The following is a 17,069-nucleotide window of genomic DNA, read 5'->3' as shown; positions in this document are numbered from 1 at the left end:
GCTTCTCAGGCAGAAAAAAGCAACCTGCAATTGTATAAACAGTGATTAAGCTTGGGCACCATTGGCAGCACGGCTCCAGCATGTCAAAACCCAGCCCAGCTCACATGCGGAGGCCAGCGGTGGGAATGGCGGCAGCACAGCCAGGGATTAGGGTGCTGCTGGAAGGGTGGTTGGATGCCCAGTCAGTGTGCAGGGGGGTGCAGTGGGGATTTCCCTACTCCTGAGAGGGGACATACTCTGTGGGTTCCCTAGCAGGACAAACTGCCTGGAAAGGCTGGTGGCCCTGGGAAGGAGCCAGTGGGGTTTGATACCCCAAGGGAGAGATGTGTGGGGCCAAGGGGTAAGGGGTGTGCTGGGGGCAGGAACCCTCCCTGTACACAGGACCAGCCCCCCTGCAGCATGCTGCTCACAGCAAAGCAGCCACCTGAACCCCGCTGCAAACACCAAAGTCAACACAGCCTTAAGTACAGAAATGCCTTTATTTCTCTGTTAGGCTGGAAGTGAAACTGCGAGGACAGAGGCTTTTTCCTCACGCTTTATTTACTCGCTTCACATCAGTGCATGACCACCACTACCCAATGCCGCATAGCGTGACTGCTGTTCCATGGCTGCTGAGCACGCCTTATCTACAGCAAACCTATGCACCGCTGGACCAGTGCCAGATGCAGCCCCCCCTCAAAATTAACAGCAGGATTGCATGAAATGGTGATTTTTGGCTCCTGGGTTGCGAGCCACCATGAGACCCCCAGCAATCTGCGGGGTGCCCAGGCATGAGTAGCACCTGCAGCAGGGATGCTGGTGGGGGACAACATGTGGGACCCACCAGCTCCTCTGCTGGAGCAGACACCAGCAGCTCCTCAGAGGGTTCCCCGGCTCCAGCGGTTGTGGTGGTAACCCGGGGCCCCCAACCCTGAGGGCCGATGTCCCACCTGTCGGCTGTCACTGCCCTGCTCCCCCTCAGAGGACTGGCTGCTGTCGGCACTCCCAAGGCTGGTGTAGGGGCTGTGGGGGCCACCCCCTGCCCCACCAAGGGTGTAAAAGGCCCGTTCCCGGACATGGAGCTCATCGGCACGTCTCACCTGGTCCACCTGTCTGCTGCGGCCCAATGCCGTAAATGCCCCTGGTGCTGCAGCCCCCGGCCTCCGGCCATGGTGCCCGGGAAGGCGACTGCCCCCAGCCCCTGCTGCCATCACACTGGCTTCGCCACCTCGGCCCCGCTCCTGCCCCTCGCCCGCTGCTTTCACTCCATCCTTACCACCCTGGTCCCACTCCTGCCCCTCGCCCGCTGCTTTCACTCCAGCCTTACCACCCTGGTCCCGCTCCTGCCCCTTGCCCGCTGCTTTCACTCCATCCTTACCACCCTGGTCCCACTCCTGCCCCTCGCCCGCTGCTTTCACTCCAGCCTTACCACCCTGGTCCCGCTCCTGCCCCTTGCCCGCTGCTTTCACTCCATCCTTACCACCCTGGTCCCGCTCCTGCCCCTTGCCCGCTGCTTTCACTCCAGCCTTACCACCCTGGTCCCGCTCCTGCCCCTTGCCCGCTGCTTTCACTCCAGCCTTACCACCCTGGTCCCGCTCCTGCCCCTCGCCTGCTGCTTTCACCCCAGCCTCACCACCTTGGCCCCACTCCTGCCCCTCGCCCGCTGCTTTCACTCCAGCCTCACCACCTTGGTCCCACTCCTGCCCCTCGCCTGCTGCTTTCACCCCAGCCTCACCACCTTGGCCCCACTCCTGCCCCTCGCCCGCTGCTTTCACTCCAGCCTCACCACCTTGGTCCCGCTCCTGCCCCTCGCCTGCTGCTTTCACCCCAGCCTCACCACCTTGGCCCCACTCCTGCCCCTCGCCCGCTGCTTTCACCCCAGCCTCACCACCTCGGCCCTGCTCCTGCCCTTCGCCCGCTGCTTTCATCCCAGCCTCATCACCTCGGTCCCGCTCCCAGCCCTCACCCACCACCACGCGGCCCCCGGCTCGCCCTACCTGCAGAGGGGGGCTGCCCCCCACTTCAGCGGTGTGTGGCTTCCCCCCGGCATCACTGCCACGGCTGCCAGCCCTCGCCTGGGTCTTGCTCGATGCCTGGCCGCCAGCTTTCTGGCGTGGGGACAGTGCTTTGTCCACTCTGGGGGGCTTTTTCAGCCCCACTCCCCCTGGCTGGACCTTTGCCCCTGCACCAGGCTGGCTCTCCTCGAGGGGCTGGAGGCTGGCCAGCCCTGCTTCCCCACTCCCCACTCTCCCAGGCACGGTGCTCCCGCCTCCCTCGTGGCCACTGGTTGTCCCCAGGGTGGTGGTGCAGTCTCCCTCGCTTGTCCCAGGGGAGGCCACAGTGGTCCCCAGGTGGATGCTGGCCCTCTTGGCTGGGTCAGCAGCAGCAGCCTCCTTGTCACCCTCCTGGTGGGGAGTGGTGACAGCCGGGCGGCCCAGCCTCCCCCTGGACCTCTGCCCCTCACCTCTCACCTCCTTGTCATCATACCCACGGCCACCAGCCCCCATGGGGACAGTAACATGCCCACCAGAAACCCTCCAGGCGCTGGGGGCCACCAGTCCTTCCCCATCACCGGTAGTGGTGGCACCATCCTCATCATCTCCTGTGGGACGGCTGTCTGCAGGGTTGCTGGTCACTCTGTCCCCATGGCTTGGGGTGGCTGTAGTGGCTGGTCCTTCAGGCTGCCTGTGAGCAGGGGTATTGTAATCGTCATCACCACCACGTGCAGTGGCAACATCCAACCTGGGTGTGGGGCTTCTGGTCCCCATGGTGAGGATGCTGTCATCCTCACTACCAACAGTGGCACTGGCCAGGGGGGTTTCTCGTTCCCCCACACGGATGTTGGCCTTCCCAATGAAGATGTTGACCTCGTCGTCTGCATTCGGAGAGATCTGGGTGATGCTGGTGCTGCCCACCTTTCCCTGGGTGATGGTGACGCTGCCAGACTCAGGAATGTAAGCATATTCATCCACACCTTTGGCGTCAACTTGAAAATCCTCCGTCTTCTCAGTGACAGAGGAAAGAGCAGCACCTCCTGTCCCTGCGCCCTGCACAGCATCCTCCTGCCCTCGGCCAGGGATGGTGGCCTCACCACTGCCCTCATCCCCAGCCCCTCCAGTGGTGAGGGCCTTCTCCCTCCCAGATGTCATAGGCCCCTCTATGGGGACCCAAATCGGGGCACCGTCATCGCCATCCCTGCTCCTGATGCCTGACCTGTTCCCCACCACTGCCCCGCCAGGGTGTCCGCCATGGGGGAGGATGGAAACACCACCATCAACTTCAACCACCAAATCCAGGTCACCGCTGCCCTCTGAGCTGGCTGGGGTGGGACCCACGATGCCAACACCACTGCGTGCCTGTGTGCTGGTGCCCGGGCGAGGACCACGGGCATCCCCACCAACGCTCGTGATGCTGTGGTTTTCAGTCTTGAAGCCAGTCTCATTCTCCATCACCTCAGTGCCACCATCACTACCTTGCTCCGGGGCTGCCCCATCCTCTGTCGGCCCCCGCCTGGCATCGTCCTCACCCAGCTGACGTACGGGGCCGGTGCTCTGGCTGTTGGCCTCTTCCTTCTGCATGGCACACACAAGGGAGAGGTCAGGGCCACCCCAATGCCCACCGGATGTGTGGGGTCCTGCCCAACCACCTCCTCACCTCTATCTGTGTCTGGTTCCTCTGCGTCAAAAAGGAGTAGACATATTTGAAAATGTAGAAGCCATGGTTGGCATTGCAGCCTTTCAGCAGTATCTGTGAGGTGGAGAAAAAAGAAACCTGAAACCCACATTTTTTTTAATTAAAAGTGGTGGGACGAGCTACCCCTGCTGGGCCCAGTGCCACAGCAGGGTCCTGCCAGCACCCACTGGCACCCATGGCACCAGAGTCCCCAGGGCGTTTTCTGTCTTCGCTTGCTTTCAGAAACTGTGAGGTTGTTTGTTTTGTTTTGTTTTGTTTTTCTGCAAGGGAGCCTATGGCTTGAATAAATGACCTGGTTGATGGTCCTATTGGATATGAGTGATGGGACCTACAGCAGCTGAAGCACTGGAAGGACAGCAGCTGGCTTGCAACAGAGAAAAACAGGCATTTTCTTCCACGCTACTCATCTGAATTTTGCTCCTGGTGCATTTGATGCCAATACACCTTGAAAAAACCTTGTAGCAGCTGGGCCTGGGACTTTTACAACCTCACATGTGAGTACATGAAGCATTTGTGTCGTGGAGCTGGGAAGGGGCTTGGAGGAGGAAGCCCTCACCTCGCCTGAGCACATCACACCTTTCCCCTCCCCTGGCATTCATAAGGGGCTGCTCAGACATTTCTCTCCCGTGTCCCCACCAAACACTGGACCCCAGAGGCGAGGAGACCACTGGTGTCTTTTCCTGCAGCTCTGCCCTCCAAAAGTGGTGCTTCCTCCCCATGTGCTGGTGCAGGGCACCCCCAAAACGTACCCGGTGCTGTCCCACGCAGTTCCCACCAGCTCTCCCAGGCAGTGGTGGCGGCGGCACCTGTGGGCAGCAAAACACAAGCGAGAACTAAAGCATCAAACACTGCCCCAGTGTTCAGGCAGCTGCCAATGCCTGCTGCCAGCTGCCTGTCATCCAGGGAAGGGTGGGAAAACTGTGTCGGTGAGCTAATAAATTGTCAGGTACCATCTGGGGTGCCATCTTAAAGTTTGCAATAGTAGGAAAGGTCAGAAACCCATTTTCAGGGTCTGAAAAATATGGCAAATTTTGCTACAGCATGCTTTTGTTTGTATGTTACTTTCAATAGAGTATCGTCAGTTTGCAAATACCTTTTCCCCAGATTCTGCTGCAGAGTGTTTTTATTGCAGAGCAGTTTCAATATGTTGCACCACTGCTCGTGCCACAACACTCCAACTTACAGATTTAACTGTGCTGGGAGCCTGGAACTGGTTAACTGGGAGAAATTCCCAGCATTTGCAGTGATGCCTGTGCCCTCATAGCCAGGTTTCTTCACTTGCTTGCAAGCTCCTGACTTCCCCTGATTATCCTCACATCTTTTGGGATCTATTACCCAATACATCCCTTGGGGATGGGGGACCCAGGGGTGTGAGCATCCTACGAACTCCACCAAGTCATTTGGGGTCATTTCCCTGCCTGCCACTCTGGTGTCAGCAAATTCAGCCCCTGAAGCACCCCAAACCCACCTGAAACAGGCAGAAAGGCACCCCAGATTATTTAACATTCCCAGGTGATTCCATTGTTTGTGAACAATGTCATGGGCTGGGTTACAGCCTCAGTTATGTGAGAGTATTAACTATCACTTTTCTGCACCCCTATCTGAAAAGCAAATCTGCACTGATTTATTGCCTCCCCAGCCCTGTGCTGCCCTGTGACAGGCCCAGTTGTGCAAGCTTACCTGGGTGGCTAAAGGACACACAGCAGAACCCAGCCCTCAGAAAAGACGTGTTTTCCCTCCCTGTTGCTCAGTCGGAAAAGCAAGCCTTTGCTAAGAGCATATTTTCATTCTAGCTGTGTATTTAATATGTTGGGCAACAGTTATGCAGGACAAAAGAGGCTGTTATTAAATTTATCTTAGTTTACCCTTCATTTTAGTTATATCTGTCTGAATTTCACATTGGGAGAGCTGGAACATGACTGCAAATGCCCCTCCAACACCTAGCCACATGGGTAAGACGAGTATCTTCCCCTTCCCATGGCTCCACTCAGGCTGTTCCCAGGCCAAAAGCTCTGGGTAGATCCTAAATTTGCAGAAACCAAGGGGAAGAGTCGCAGCAATCCAAACCAGTCCTTGTGCAATGCCCAGACTGCTAAATTTTAGGGATGTGCTCAGGGAAGTCAGTGCTAATATGTTTTTCCTGATGGGTTCACCTCTGTGCCTCAAAAAAAAAACACCCCAAAACACCCCACAACAAATCCCAGGTGCTATATACAAGTACAACTAATTTTTCTGCTACTGAAAGCATGCCAGGGCACACCAGGTAGTGAACTTTTGGCAGCATGCTGGCGAGAGCCATACTCACGGGTGTCGAGATGGCCATGCTGAGCAGGCACAGGCACAGGAGGGCTGTTTGCATCTTGGGCAGCTCCTGGGGGGCACAAAACAGAGCATCATCACCAGAGCTTGTCTTCCCAGGACTTGCCATCGCCCACACTCCTGGTCAAGCAGCAACCAAAAAACTCTTGCCATCCCAAAGCCTCCATGGTGGCAGGGTTATCCAGTCACCCTGGCTTTCCCGGGGCTTTGCAGCACCCCTCGGCATCGCTCTGCCTCTCTGCACCCCTCGCAGCGAAGGCGATGCTCTTGCCTTGTGCACATGGTGGTGAGGCAAGGGCATGTAGACAGCCACAGCAGCACGGAGCCTGGCACTCCCGACACCGGGCATTAAAGCTGCTAAACTCACTCCTTCAAAGTGGCTTGTGTGGATATTTGCAATAAACCACTATCGGCTGAAACACACATTTGTAAGTCTGAAGTAAGAAACTTGCATGGTGTTTTCAACAGCTCTGTCAATTAATAATTCTTGTCTGAAATTACCAGGAAAGCGAGAAGTTTCTGAGGATTTTCTCTTTCCTTGTTTTCCCTGGTACACAAGCTTTACCCTCGCTAGCACTGACAAAGCAGTCCTGCTAACATTGTGGGGACCAATAGGCTGTTGGTTTCTTAGGCTAGACACAGGAAGAAATTTTACACTGAGGGTGGTAAAACGCTGGCTCAGGTTGCCCAGAGAGGTGGTGGATGCCCCATCCCTGGAAACATCCCAGGCCAGGCTGGATGGGGCTCTGAGCAACCTGATCTGGTTGAAGATGTCCCTGTTCATTGCAGGGAGTTGGACTAGATGAGCTTTAAAGGTTCCTTCCAACTCAAACTAGTCTACGATTCTATAATTCTATTATTCTATAGTTGTTACACCTGTTGGCCCTGGCTGGGGCTGGCAAGTCGAGCCTAGAGAGTATTTTCAGCCATGCAAGCATTGCTACAGAAAACACGGGAGGGGAATTCATGCAGGAGGCTCAGCAGTACAAAGTAAGGTCAGATCAAGAAAGCATGACAGAGAGATGAGCATGGCCAAGGTTTGGGCCATCTCCCTGTCCCCACCATGGCTTGCCCAGAGAAAAAGTGGGAGATGCTCTGCTCAGGAAGGGCTGGGCAGAGACAGGACAGGCAACTGAGGTAAGAAGATTACCTTTCGCTGTCGGAGGCAGATCCCAGCGGCAGACCGTGGAGGCTGTGCCCACTTTGCTGAAATTTAAAGTTGGCCCCCAGGCACGCAGAGCCAATCAGCTCCTGCCCAGCGACATTTGTCAGGGCTGACAGCACCCGCAGATAACCAGGGGGAGTAATTTCCAGCTAAAAATGTGTTTGTGGTGGAAGACAGCTATCAAATGTTCCACCTGGCTGGATAAACAGAAAGCATGGTTTATAAATATCTGTTCTGAAGGCGAAATTGCTCGATGATTAGCGTAGATCTTAGCACGCTGCACGTCCAGCCTGGTTACTGATAAGGGGGGTGGGGGGTGCTGCAGGTTGCAGGGTGTTCACCGTGACCAACACAGGAAAGCTGGCAGGGCTGCAGAAAGGGAAGGGTGATCTACTGAGCCCAGATGCCACAACTGGCAACACTGGCCAAGCCACTAGCTGCTGACACGGTGTAGCCCCCAACACTTGCTTTTTGGGTTTCAACCTCAACTCCCCTGTCCTAAGCCTGGTGAAAATTCAAAATAGAAGAGCAGTAAAAATGAAAAAAAAAAAAAAAGTCAGTTTTTCCGGGCACTGCTGGCACAGGTCCCTTTGAATCCACTTTTGCTGTGGGAGGGTGTCACAAAGATGTACACAATGTAGGAGCTCTCCTCTAGTTTTGGTGGTATTGCTGGTTGCTTACGTGTACACCAAGGGGGGTTCCCCCTGCTGGGGCCATCCTGGCTCAACTGCTCTCTTGTGGTGACAGTGACAGCAGCTCCCGTCACACCCACCACCCTGCTGCAACCCAAACCCTGGGAGAGGGCACAACCATTGCATTAACACCAGACGTGCTTAAACCATCAGCATCCAGCTCTCAGCTGGGAGCGAACCTTGGAGCCAGGAGGAAACTCACCCTTTTCCCTGGCTGGGGAGCCATGGTCGGATGCTGCCCCATGTGTACCGGAGTGGCCACCATGCCTTGGCCCACAGAGACAGAGCTTTGGCTGGGTGCCCAGGACTGGGGTGGGGGGGCCTGACGCACGTGGGGCCAGGCTGGGCACCCCGTGGGAGCAGGATGCAACCCCTAGCAGCACCAGGGCACTTTGTCCTTGCCAGTTCCCTGACGTCTTTGGATTCTCGTGTCTCCCTCACTGGCTGTGAACAGGTGCAGGGTTGCACAGTGTCACCGGAGGGATCTGGCCCCAGGAGTGCCCACCCTGCAGGCAGCATCCCCCACCAGCTGCAGCCTGACTTGGGCATGTGAAGGAGGCTTTGTACAGCAGCCAGCAACTCCCTGCTGCAAGAACAGAAACCCATTTTGCAGTCAGACCTACCTCAGGAGCTGAACACAAGTTTCTTTTCCAGGAGATCCAGGGCAGTAAGCTGTGAGAGCAGCCAGCATGGTGCAGAAGAGCCACAGCTTTTCCTAAATGGGGGCACCTGCCTGAAACCTGTTGGGATTTAGTCCTTCCCCATCCCTGGCGCTGATCCACACCTGACCAAGGCCACACTCCCACAGGGAGGTGATGCTCTGTGGACCACAAGCTGGTCATCCCCATCCCTGATGCAGGAGGTAAGTGAACGCCTTGCTGTCACCACAACAGCTCTACCTTGCCCTGGGGATGAGTGGGCAGGGAGAGACACAGACTATTTTGGCCTGCAGTGCCAGTGTCCGAAACACACATCTGAGGTGACTGACCCACATGCACGGCGCAGGGATGCAGAAACAAAGCTCTCATTACAGGGGTGTGCATCTACAGCTGGTGATGCATGGAAAGAGAAATTAGTGTCTTCACCTTTATTAATATTGCCTGGTGGGTGGTCAGGCCACAGGAGGCATGCTACCAAGGAGTGGAAGACATGGTGAAATTATCATTCACCCACACAGGGCAAATTCACATCGACACTACTGGATTTGCATAAGATGTGAGAGTAATGCATAGAACCATCGAATCATTTTGCTTGGAAAAGGCCTTCAAGACCATTGAGTCCAACTGTTAACCTAACTCTAGCACTAAACCATGTCCCTAAGAACCTCATCTACACATCTTTTATACACCTCCAGGGATGGTGACTCCACCACTTCCCTGGGCAGCCTGTTCAATTGCCTGACAACCCTTTCTGTGAAGAATTTTTTTCTAATCTCCAATCTAAGCCTCCCCTGGCACAACTTGAAGGCATTTCCTCTTGTCCTATCACTTGCTATGATACTTGGAGAAGAGACCAACACCCTCCATGCTACAATCTCCTTTCAGGCAGTTGTAGAGAGCGATAAGGTCTCCCTTCAGCTGCCTTTTCTCTAGTTGAATTCTACAGCAATGACCTCAAAAATGCCCTTCCATTTTTCAGATGGGACTCTACAGAGGCTTTCCTCATTAGCCTTTTTGTTCCTCCCTCCTTTTGTGTGCATCTCTGCTGGAATAAAAAGATTAAACCCAGTCTGAGGAGCACAAGCACCTGCAGCCCCTCAGCCCACCGAGCACCACACTTCACCCGCTGACCCCAGCAAATTCAGCAGCAAACCCTTCCTTACGAACAGAGCTCAGTTCAGTTGCTTTATTTCAATTTCGCTTTGCGAGTTACAAAAAAGCAGCCTGGGACAGAGCCAGTGCATGCTGCGAGCTGCCCGGTGTCCCCTCCAGTGAGCCTCGAGGTGCACATTCCTGAGTGGGATGGGGCAGGTGGGGGGCAGCACTGGGGCTGCCCCCCCGCCCGCTCACTGGTTGTAGTAGTAATCCTGGCCATACATGTCGTAGCCATGCCCCTTGTAGTAGCCGTACTCGTCCTCGTAGGCCCGGTAGCTGTCCCCACGGGCGTACTCATCCTGCTCCCCATAGCTGCCATCGGTGGCACCCTCGTCCCCACGGCCATGGACTCCAGCTGTCACCTCATACTCCCACTGCTCCCCAGCTGTGGTGGCATCTGTGGGTGCCTGGTCTCCCACGGTGGTGGCCTGGGACAGCCCCTCTTCAACGGTGGTGCTGGCAACAGTGGTGGCTTCGGTTTCCTCCTCCTCTTCCTCCTCCTCCTCTTCCTCTTCTTCTTCCTCCTCTTCTTCCTCCTCCTCCTCAGCCACTGCAGTACCATTGTTATGAGGTCCATCTGCCCCCTCGGTAGTGTTGGTGCTCGTGCCATTGATGCTGTTCTCGTTCTCGGCTACTTCTTCCTCCTCCTCCTCTTCCTCCTCATTTTCATCACTGTCTTCATTTTCGGAGTCCCCGCCCTTGCCAACAGCACCATTCCTGCCCCCATTCTGGGGCCCTTGGCAGCCCTTGCCCTGGTGGGAGGAAATAACACAGCATCAGGCGCATGTCAGGAGGTTGCAGATTTTGGGTGCTGCGCAGCAAGTGCAGCTGAGCACAGCTGAGCATCCCCCTGTGGCTCACACGGCAAGGCTGCCTTTGTGGAATGCCCCTTCCAAACCCCCAACCAGGTTACCACCCAGAGCTTGACATCTTGTACAGCAAACCCCCAAACAGAAATGGGCTGCAGGGCATCCCACAGGTACAAGCAGGCATGCAGTGAATGTTCCCCCCTCCACGAGTGCTCCCCTCCAGGCCCCCAAACTGCACCTGCTGGGGGGATGTGATGTCCCCTCCCAGCCCGCCTTGGCTGTCCCCAGGGGCTGCTCCGGCAGGGCGACCAGCTACCTCAATGCCAGCATGGGTCGGCTCCTGCAGGGATAGGGATAGGAAGGGGCAGGGGTCAGCAGTGGGAGCACAGCTTTACAAAACATGTAAAGGTTTGCTTTTGAAGTTTTCTCCCCATTTCCCACAAACAGAGAAAGCCACAGGGGCACTACATGCAGACCCACTACACACTGGGTATAGATAGCTGGTGACAGTGTGGCAGCTCAAAGCCAAGTGCGAACCCAAACCCCACCAGAAATAAGCCATCAGCACCACTTGGCCCCAGAAACTATGCAGCAATCTTTCGTTGGTATGCATGACAGTCCGTGCTGCTAAAAAAGAAAATTAATTTAACCCAAATACAAGCAGAACCCAGAGCAATCAGTGGGGCAGCCTGGGAAGAGGAGCAGCACCTTGTCACCTGCTGTGGTGGGGACACACAGGGTCACTGTCATCTCTGCCTCGGGCAATCCCCACTGCTCACGTGCCCTGGCATTTTGGACCAACTCAGATGCTTAAAATACTGGTGCATGTGAAGCCAGTGAAAACCCAGGCTGTTTTCCTCCCCAAAATTGCACTATGCAGCTGGCCATGCTGATGGGAACGATTCTCCCCCTCATCCAGCAGCTACAAACAGCTACTGCATTCCTGCACATCACCTGATGTCTTCCTTGGGAATGAAATTCCCCCCTTGGCTGTCTCATCCCACAAGTCACAATCATCCCCAGTGATCACAGTAGTATTGGAGAGCAACAGGCAGCAAGGAGCGAATTGCAGGGAGGTGCCTGGACTGGCACACTGTAACCCAGCCCCAGGTGGGCCTCTAAAAGGAATTTTAAGACAATAGGCCTGACAACACTGGTTTCCAAGCATGCAGGATCCCAGTCTCAAAGCACCTGTGTGTCTGAGACCATTGGATTATTTTCGAGTGTTTGCAAGCCACTGAGGCACAAGAGACCTTTGTAATCCCCGGCGCTAAATTTTGGACCTGGGTGACTCTGGCAAATGCAGCAGAGCCCAACCTCATATTGACCCAGCAGACAGGAGCAGAGTGTAACTGGGCTGGGCTGGTACAAATGTGCATTTCCCAATACAGCATGAGTTTGTGTCACTCCACATGCACATGTGTGGACCATAACTATATTTTCCACAGCAATTTTATCAGCTCTGTGGGGTCAAAACACCCTGAGAGGGGAAGGTAAGAGGAATCTTTATAGGGCCTTTTGCCTTGGGACTAAGCCTCCCTGCTTCTGCACTTTGGCCCGTCCTGCTCCTTTCTGAGCCACCAAAAATGGAAACCTGGAACGTTTGTCTCAGGGTGGTTTGGTGTGTCCTCCGCCCATCTTCTTTAACAACAGAACAAAAAGGGGAAAAAAAATACAAAAAATAATGAAATAAAACCCAGGGCAGAAAATCCAGTTGCATCCAGAGCGCAAGGCTGTGGGCGGTCAGCAGCCACAAGTGCTGATGAGCAGAGACTACAAAACCAAAGAGAGTTCCCGAATTCCCGTATTTGTTTTTTTTCCTGGTTTGCTGGGAGAAGGGCCACAGGAGTACTCACCCCTGCATCCTCCTCCTCCGAACCATCCCCCTCTTCCTCCGATGAGTCGCTGTTCTGAGGAGAGGAAAAACCAAGCTGTGGGTCACCATCAGTGTCCCGAGTGTGACAGTCTCAGCCCAGCCCTGCAGGCCAGTGGCAGGTGGGTGCAGACCATGCCCCCTGTCCCATTTGGGCTGATACGTCCATGTTTGGCAGGTGGTGAAAGCATCAGTGACCCCTCCGAAGCACCCACCTGGTACCGTCGCTGCGGGGGATGCAGGTAGGCATATCTGTATAGGTAATACCGGTGCCTGTTCTTGAACACCTATGGGAAAAAGGGGCAAATCCCATCAGTTTGAGGGCCTGGGTACAGAAGTAATCGAAACGTCCCCCCTCAAAGCCAGTGCCATGTGGGGAGAGATGCGCACGGGGTGGTACCCTACCGCATTTTCTTCTGAGTCATCCGACTTGGCTCGCCGCAGCCAGCTCTTGACCTGGGGGAAAGGTGGGGTTGGTGCACACCCCTCAAAAGCCTGGTGAGGGGATGGGGGTCCCCCCAGTCCACACAGCAACTCACCGAGAAGGCACATGCCATCCCCACCAGGCAGACGAAGACGAGGGCAGTCCTCATGGCTGCTTTTTCTAGGAATGGCAAAACACACCGAGGGCTGGCTTTTCAGTTCGAAAGCGCCATCACTACCCCAAACCGTACATGTGTTTGTGTCTGCACAGGCGAACAGGGAGAAGAGTGTCTGGCCTCCAGCCACCTCTTGATGGGGTCACCCAACCCCTCTGGAGACCCAAGTCCTTCTTTTTTTAGACAGATTTGCCTCAATTTCCATGAATACAACTTGGTTTTGCAAGAAGCCACAAAATACCAGAAAAATAAGCTTCGCCTGGTAGCAGACAAATTGCTTTCCCTGAGCAGGACAACTTGCTCCTGCTTCCCCATTGCCTGCAAGCAAATGGGGAAAACCAAACCCTGCCCAAGATGCGACCATCCCACTGTAGTCATCTCCCCAGACCTCTGCAGCCTGCTGAGGCTCTGCCCAGAGAACAGTGCCCCCAGGAATTACACTACATCGAGGAAAAAATAAATAAGCAAACAAATAAATGAATATAATCAGCTTCTGCAGTGTGGCATTGACAAAACCAGCAGTAACAAGGCAACAATGCAAGGGGACCCCCCATAGGCATATCTCGGGGAGGCTTGGCTCTCCACAGGTCCGGGCTGCACCTCCTAAGCACCAAAACCTGGCCCGCCCCACTCCGTCCCTGCCCCAGCAAGGAGCGCACCAGACCTTTCCTGCAGTGCCCCGGCCTCCCTCCTCCGGGGGATACTCCTGGCAGCCCCTGGCCTCAGCCAGGCCCATTGACCTTCCTTTTTCTTACCCTTCCCTCTGGCTAAATCCGCTATCAGCTATGCTAAGGTTTGGGGTGAGTTGTCCTTATACTTATCCGTACTTGAAGTTTCTCCATCTTTCCTTAACTCAAGGAAAACAACTGGCCACAAGCGAGTTTCCCTGGCTGTGCAGCCAGGCTCTGGATGCACATCCCTGCTGTCTGAAGCCTGAGCGTTTAACAAAGCCACAGACCCAGGAAAGGGCTAAAAGCAGCAACCAACCCCACCAGCAAGCCAAGCCCCCCACACCTGAAACCATGCAAAATGCAGACAGCAATGCACAACCTGTCTAGGAACAGCAGCAGCAAGCTTACCCGCTGTGGTGCTGATGGCTATCCGTGGAGTCAGCCGGCACAGATTTCCTCCTGCTGCTGCCCCGCCGGGATATAAAGACTATTTTTGCACCCCCCCCCAAGCCAGTCACCGCCCTGTGACGCCAGACTGCCGGCGTGCTCCAGAAAACCCCCAGATTTCAATGCCGACAGATTTGGTGCACAAACATAGCACCCCGTGCCACTGCCAAACCCGGGGAGGTTTGCACCGCAGCGCTTAATTGAGGGTCTGGCCTCAGAGGAACGGTGGCAAGGCCAGAGGGTATAATAACACTCTACATTTAAATTAAAATAAATATTGGGAAATCTGTTCTCAGAGGGTGTCTACCTCCCTTTTTGGGAAATTCTGTCACTGTTTTTTCAAGAACCAAAGAAGACAACCTCAAAGGCTCAGCTCCATGGTCACTTGGGCAGAGCTGTTAGCCAAAAAAAGGGTAAATCTGAACAAGTCCCTCTCCAGGCTGCCTGCAGGGGTGAAACGGGCCTTGTGAAAGAAAAGTGCACTCCGATACAGGTGTAACCAAACCCCTTTGAGAGGCATTTCTGCCATAGCGACACTACAAAATGCATGGTTGCTTTGATTCTCATGCCCCCCAAACCACACAGAGCCATGTAGGGGCCTAGATGGATTTTCTACCCAACTGCATTTGCTCCCCAAAACCATTTATTCCTCAGCTGAAACCTAATAGCTCTGTACACATCCCCAGCAAAGCAAAATAACTGCCTGAGGCAACAAAAATATGAACAATCTACCCTCACAGCCACCCAAAGATCAGCGGTGACCTTGGTGGCAGGACATGACCACTGATGTGTGCAGGTGGCTGGGGGTCACCCCTCCTGCCCTGTGCCCCGTGGCAGGGGGTGGGGACATGGGGTGCCATGGCTGCCCCTTTGTACCCACCTCCTCTGAGATCTCACAGCATCACAGAGTGGCTGGGGTTGGAAGGGTCCTCTGGAGATCATCTGGTCCAACCCACCTGCTAAAGCAGAGCCACCTAGAACAGATCACACAGGAATGTGTCCAGGCGGGTTTTGAATGTCTCCAGAGAAGGAGACTCCACAACCTCTGGCACCCTCAAAGGAAAGAAGTTTTTCCTCATATTCAGATGGAACCTCCCATGCTTCAGTCTGTGCCCATTGCCCCTCGTCCACATGCAGAGGAGCCCAGTTTGGGTCTGAATTTGGCTGGGAAGCAAAGGATTTCCACCGAACCAAATTCCCAGGTTAGGACCAGAAAGACAAAGCTGCTTTTTTGTTATTGTTATTTTGTCTTCTTGCTCATCAACAGGTACAGTGTGGGAAGCTGCTAACTGTGGATGAAACGCCATGCATGTCACGTGCATTTTGGGACCGAGAGGTCCCTTGCAGCCCCGCCAGGGGTCCGGTAGCCCTAGTGGCAGTCTGGGCCACCTGCAAACCCCGGGGCTGTAGGGTGCAGCTGCGCCTGCCCCATGGGCTTCAAAGCTTGCTGTGTCCCTGCAAGGAGAGGTGTAATTACAAGGGAGGCCTGGAGCTGGCCATGGCTTTCAGCCAGTGCTTCAGGCCAGGAAAACCCACACACAAAGAAAAAAAAATTCAGTGATGCAGTTTTCTAATGCCAACACAGCAGCTTCTGGTAAAGAGAGACACCAACACCATGAGGGACATGGGGCTGGGGTGGCTGGAGAGCTTGCCCTTGGGGGGCTCACTGTGGGGCACACAGGGCAGAGGTGGTCCCGTGCTGTCACAGGCTGCCCCGTTCAGGAGAGCGGCAAGTGTGCACCAAGCTTTGAGCTTAAATTTAATCAGAACCAGGGAACAGAGGGTGCTCGTGGGAGGTGATTTTTAATGTAATTAAAGGGTTGCTGCTCCAGCCTTCTTAAAAAAAGAAAGCTGACTACAAAGATGCATATTTCACCCAAGATCCCTAAAAAGCAGCGGGATAATTAACGTGTGCCGGAGAGCAACCATTATCTATGTTTAGCTCTCAGGCCAAGGAGCGGGCGCTGCCCGGGCAGGCCACCGACAGCAACAACCCTTGCGGCACTGCTGGCCAAACGCACCCAAAACATATCCATTTAAAATAATAATAAATAATTTTTAAAAAGCATCACATCTCAGAGTTGGAGCATTGGCTCTTCTAGTGCTTTTGCAAGAACTCCAGCTCTCCAAGGCAGCAGGGCTTGGGAGAGTCACTGTTTTGCCCGAGAGCAGCATTTGGTAGCTGTTACTAAAAGTGACTGTGGAATTTGACAGCTTCCTGAAAATAATCTCGCCTTTGCAGACAAACAGCTGGAAACAAAACATCTCACCTTCCTCCAGGAGATGTCCCATCAGGTGACAACAGAAAAAAAACACATTTTTCGGGAGCAGGATGAGAGGATGAGGCAGGCATGCAGCACACAGCCCACACCTGCAAATGCAATGGTTTCCCTTCTGTGCTCCCATTGATTTTTAACATGCACAAATACACTGCCGTGCTGTGAGGCAGCAGCCTGATCCCTGAGCCCTTCACAGACCCATCGCTGGTGGGGTCTGCACCATCCACTGGCACCAGCTTTGTGCTGCAGCTGGGTGGGCTCAAACCTGGGATGGTGTGGCAGGGGCACAGTGTCGGGTTTTGGTGTAATTGCCCAAGGAGACCTCACGGTCAGAGCGTCCCTGCCTGGAGCAGGCTGACACGGCTCCTACATCCAAATTTAATTATTAGTTCTGCAGGGTGGTCATTGAGCAGAGCAGTGCGCTCCCAAACTGCCCGGGGCCGAGGCTGCGGTCAGGGCTGCACCGTTCTATTTCCACGCCCTGGAGCTATTCTGGAAGGAAACCTCAGAGCCAAAAATAAGTAAAGAAAGCAAAAGCAGAAGGATGCTCAGGGCATGTCAGGGAGAAGCTGAGGTGCTGGCTGCAGCCTGTGAAAGGGGCACACTTGCCATGCAACATGGTGGCCAGGACACCTTCAAAATGTGTGTGCGGGACACCAGGGGCCACCCCTGCCCCAGCTCCCACCTCTCCCCACATGCTGTCAGGGTTTGGAGTGCACATGTGCAACA

General features: G+C 54.7%; 2 protein-coding genes across 6 annotated transcripts; both read right to left on the bottom strand.

Moving 5' to 3' along the window:
* Window positions 1-526: 526 nt before the first annotated feature.
* MEPE (matrix extracellular phosphoglycoprotein) lies at window positions 527-6,100 on the bottom strand. Its single transcript, XM_065062947.1, has 4 exons — window positions 5,978-6,100; window positions 4,422-4,478; window positions 3,634-3,726; window positions 527-3,551 (listed from the first exon to the last, which is right to left on the bottom strand). The coding sequence occupies exons 1-4, from the start codon at window positions 6,098-6,100 to the stop codon at window positions 858-860; spliced, it is 2,967 nt and encodes a 988-aa protein (XP_064919019.1). The 3' UTR covers window positions 527-857.
* Window positions 6,101-9,678: 3,578 nt separating this feature from the next.
* On the bottom strand, window positions 9,679-14,109 carry IBSP (integrin binding sialoprotein). 5 transcript variants are annotated; one of them, XM_065061837.1, is made up of 7 exons: window positions 14,023-14,108; window positions 12,884-13,030; window positions 12,750-12,800; window positions 12,560-12,631; window positions 12,328-12,381; window positions 10,710-10,811; window positions 9,679-10,414 (listed from the first exon to the last, which is right to left on the bottom strand). In XM_065061837.1, the coding sequence occupies exons 2-7, from the start codon at window positions 12,935-12,937 to the stop codon at window positions 9,854-9,856; spliced, it is 894 nt and encodes a 297-aa protein (XP_064917909.1). In that variant the 5' UTR covers window positions 12,938-13,030; window positions 14,023-14,108; the 3' UTR covers window positions 9,679-9,853. The 5 variants fall into 5 exon arrangements, with proteins under 5 accessions (XP_064917909.1, XP_021144678.2, XP_064917910.1 ...); XM_021289003.2 differs by having other exon boundaries at window positions 12,884-12,948; window positions 14,023-14,105; XM_065061838.1 differs by having other exon boundaries at window positions 12,884-12,948; window positions 13,994-14,081.
* Between the last annotated feature and the right edge of the window lie 2,960 nt (window positions 14,110-17,069).

The sequence above is a fragment of the Columba livia genome, chromosome 4 (assembly GCF_036013475.1).
Source record: "Columba livia isolate bColLiv1 breed racing homer chromosome 4, bColLiv1.pat.W.v2, whole genome shotgun sequence".
NCBI lineage: Eukaryota > Metazoa > Chordata > Aves > Columbiformes > Columbidae > Columba > Columba livia.
The sequence above is the reverse complement of the archived record's forward strand: the minus strand, read 5'-3'. Positions and strand labels throughout refer to the sequence as shown.

Excerpts from the sequence above, each read along its gene's own strand:
- IBSP (XM_065061837.1), bottom strand. The coding sequence starts at position 12,937 with ATGAGGACTGCCCTCGTCTTCGTCTGCCTGGTGGGGATGGCATGTGCC. Across the intron at positions 12,801-12,883 it reads GGATGGCATGTGCCTTCTCG|GTCAAGAGCTGGCTGCGGCG; the intron begins GTGAGTTGCTGT and ends CCTTTCCCCCAG. Across the intron at positions 10,812-12,327 it reads CGGAGGAGGAGGATGCAGGG|GAGCCGACCCATGCTGGCAT; the intron begins GTGAGTACTCCT and ends CTATCCCTGCAG.
- MEPE (XM_065062947.1), bottom strand. The coding sequence starts at position 6,100 with ATGGCAAGTCCTGGGAAGACAAGCTCTGGTGATGATGCTCTGTTTTGT. Across the intron at positions 4,479-5,977 it reads GCATGGCCATCTCGACACCC|GTGCCGCCGCCACCACTGCC; the intron begins GTGAGTATGGCT and ends TGCTGCCCACAG. Across the intron at positions 3,552-3,633 it reads GGAACCAGACACAGATAGAG|AAGGAAGAGGCCAACAGCCA; the intron begins GTGAGGAGGTGG and ends TGTGCCATGCAG.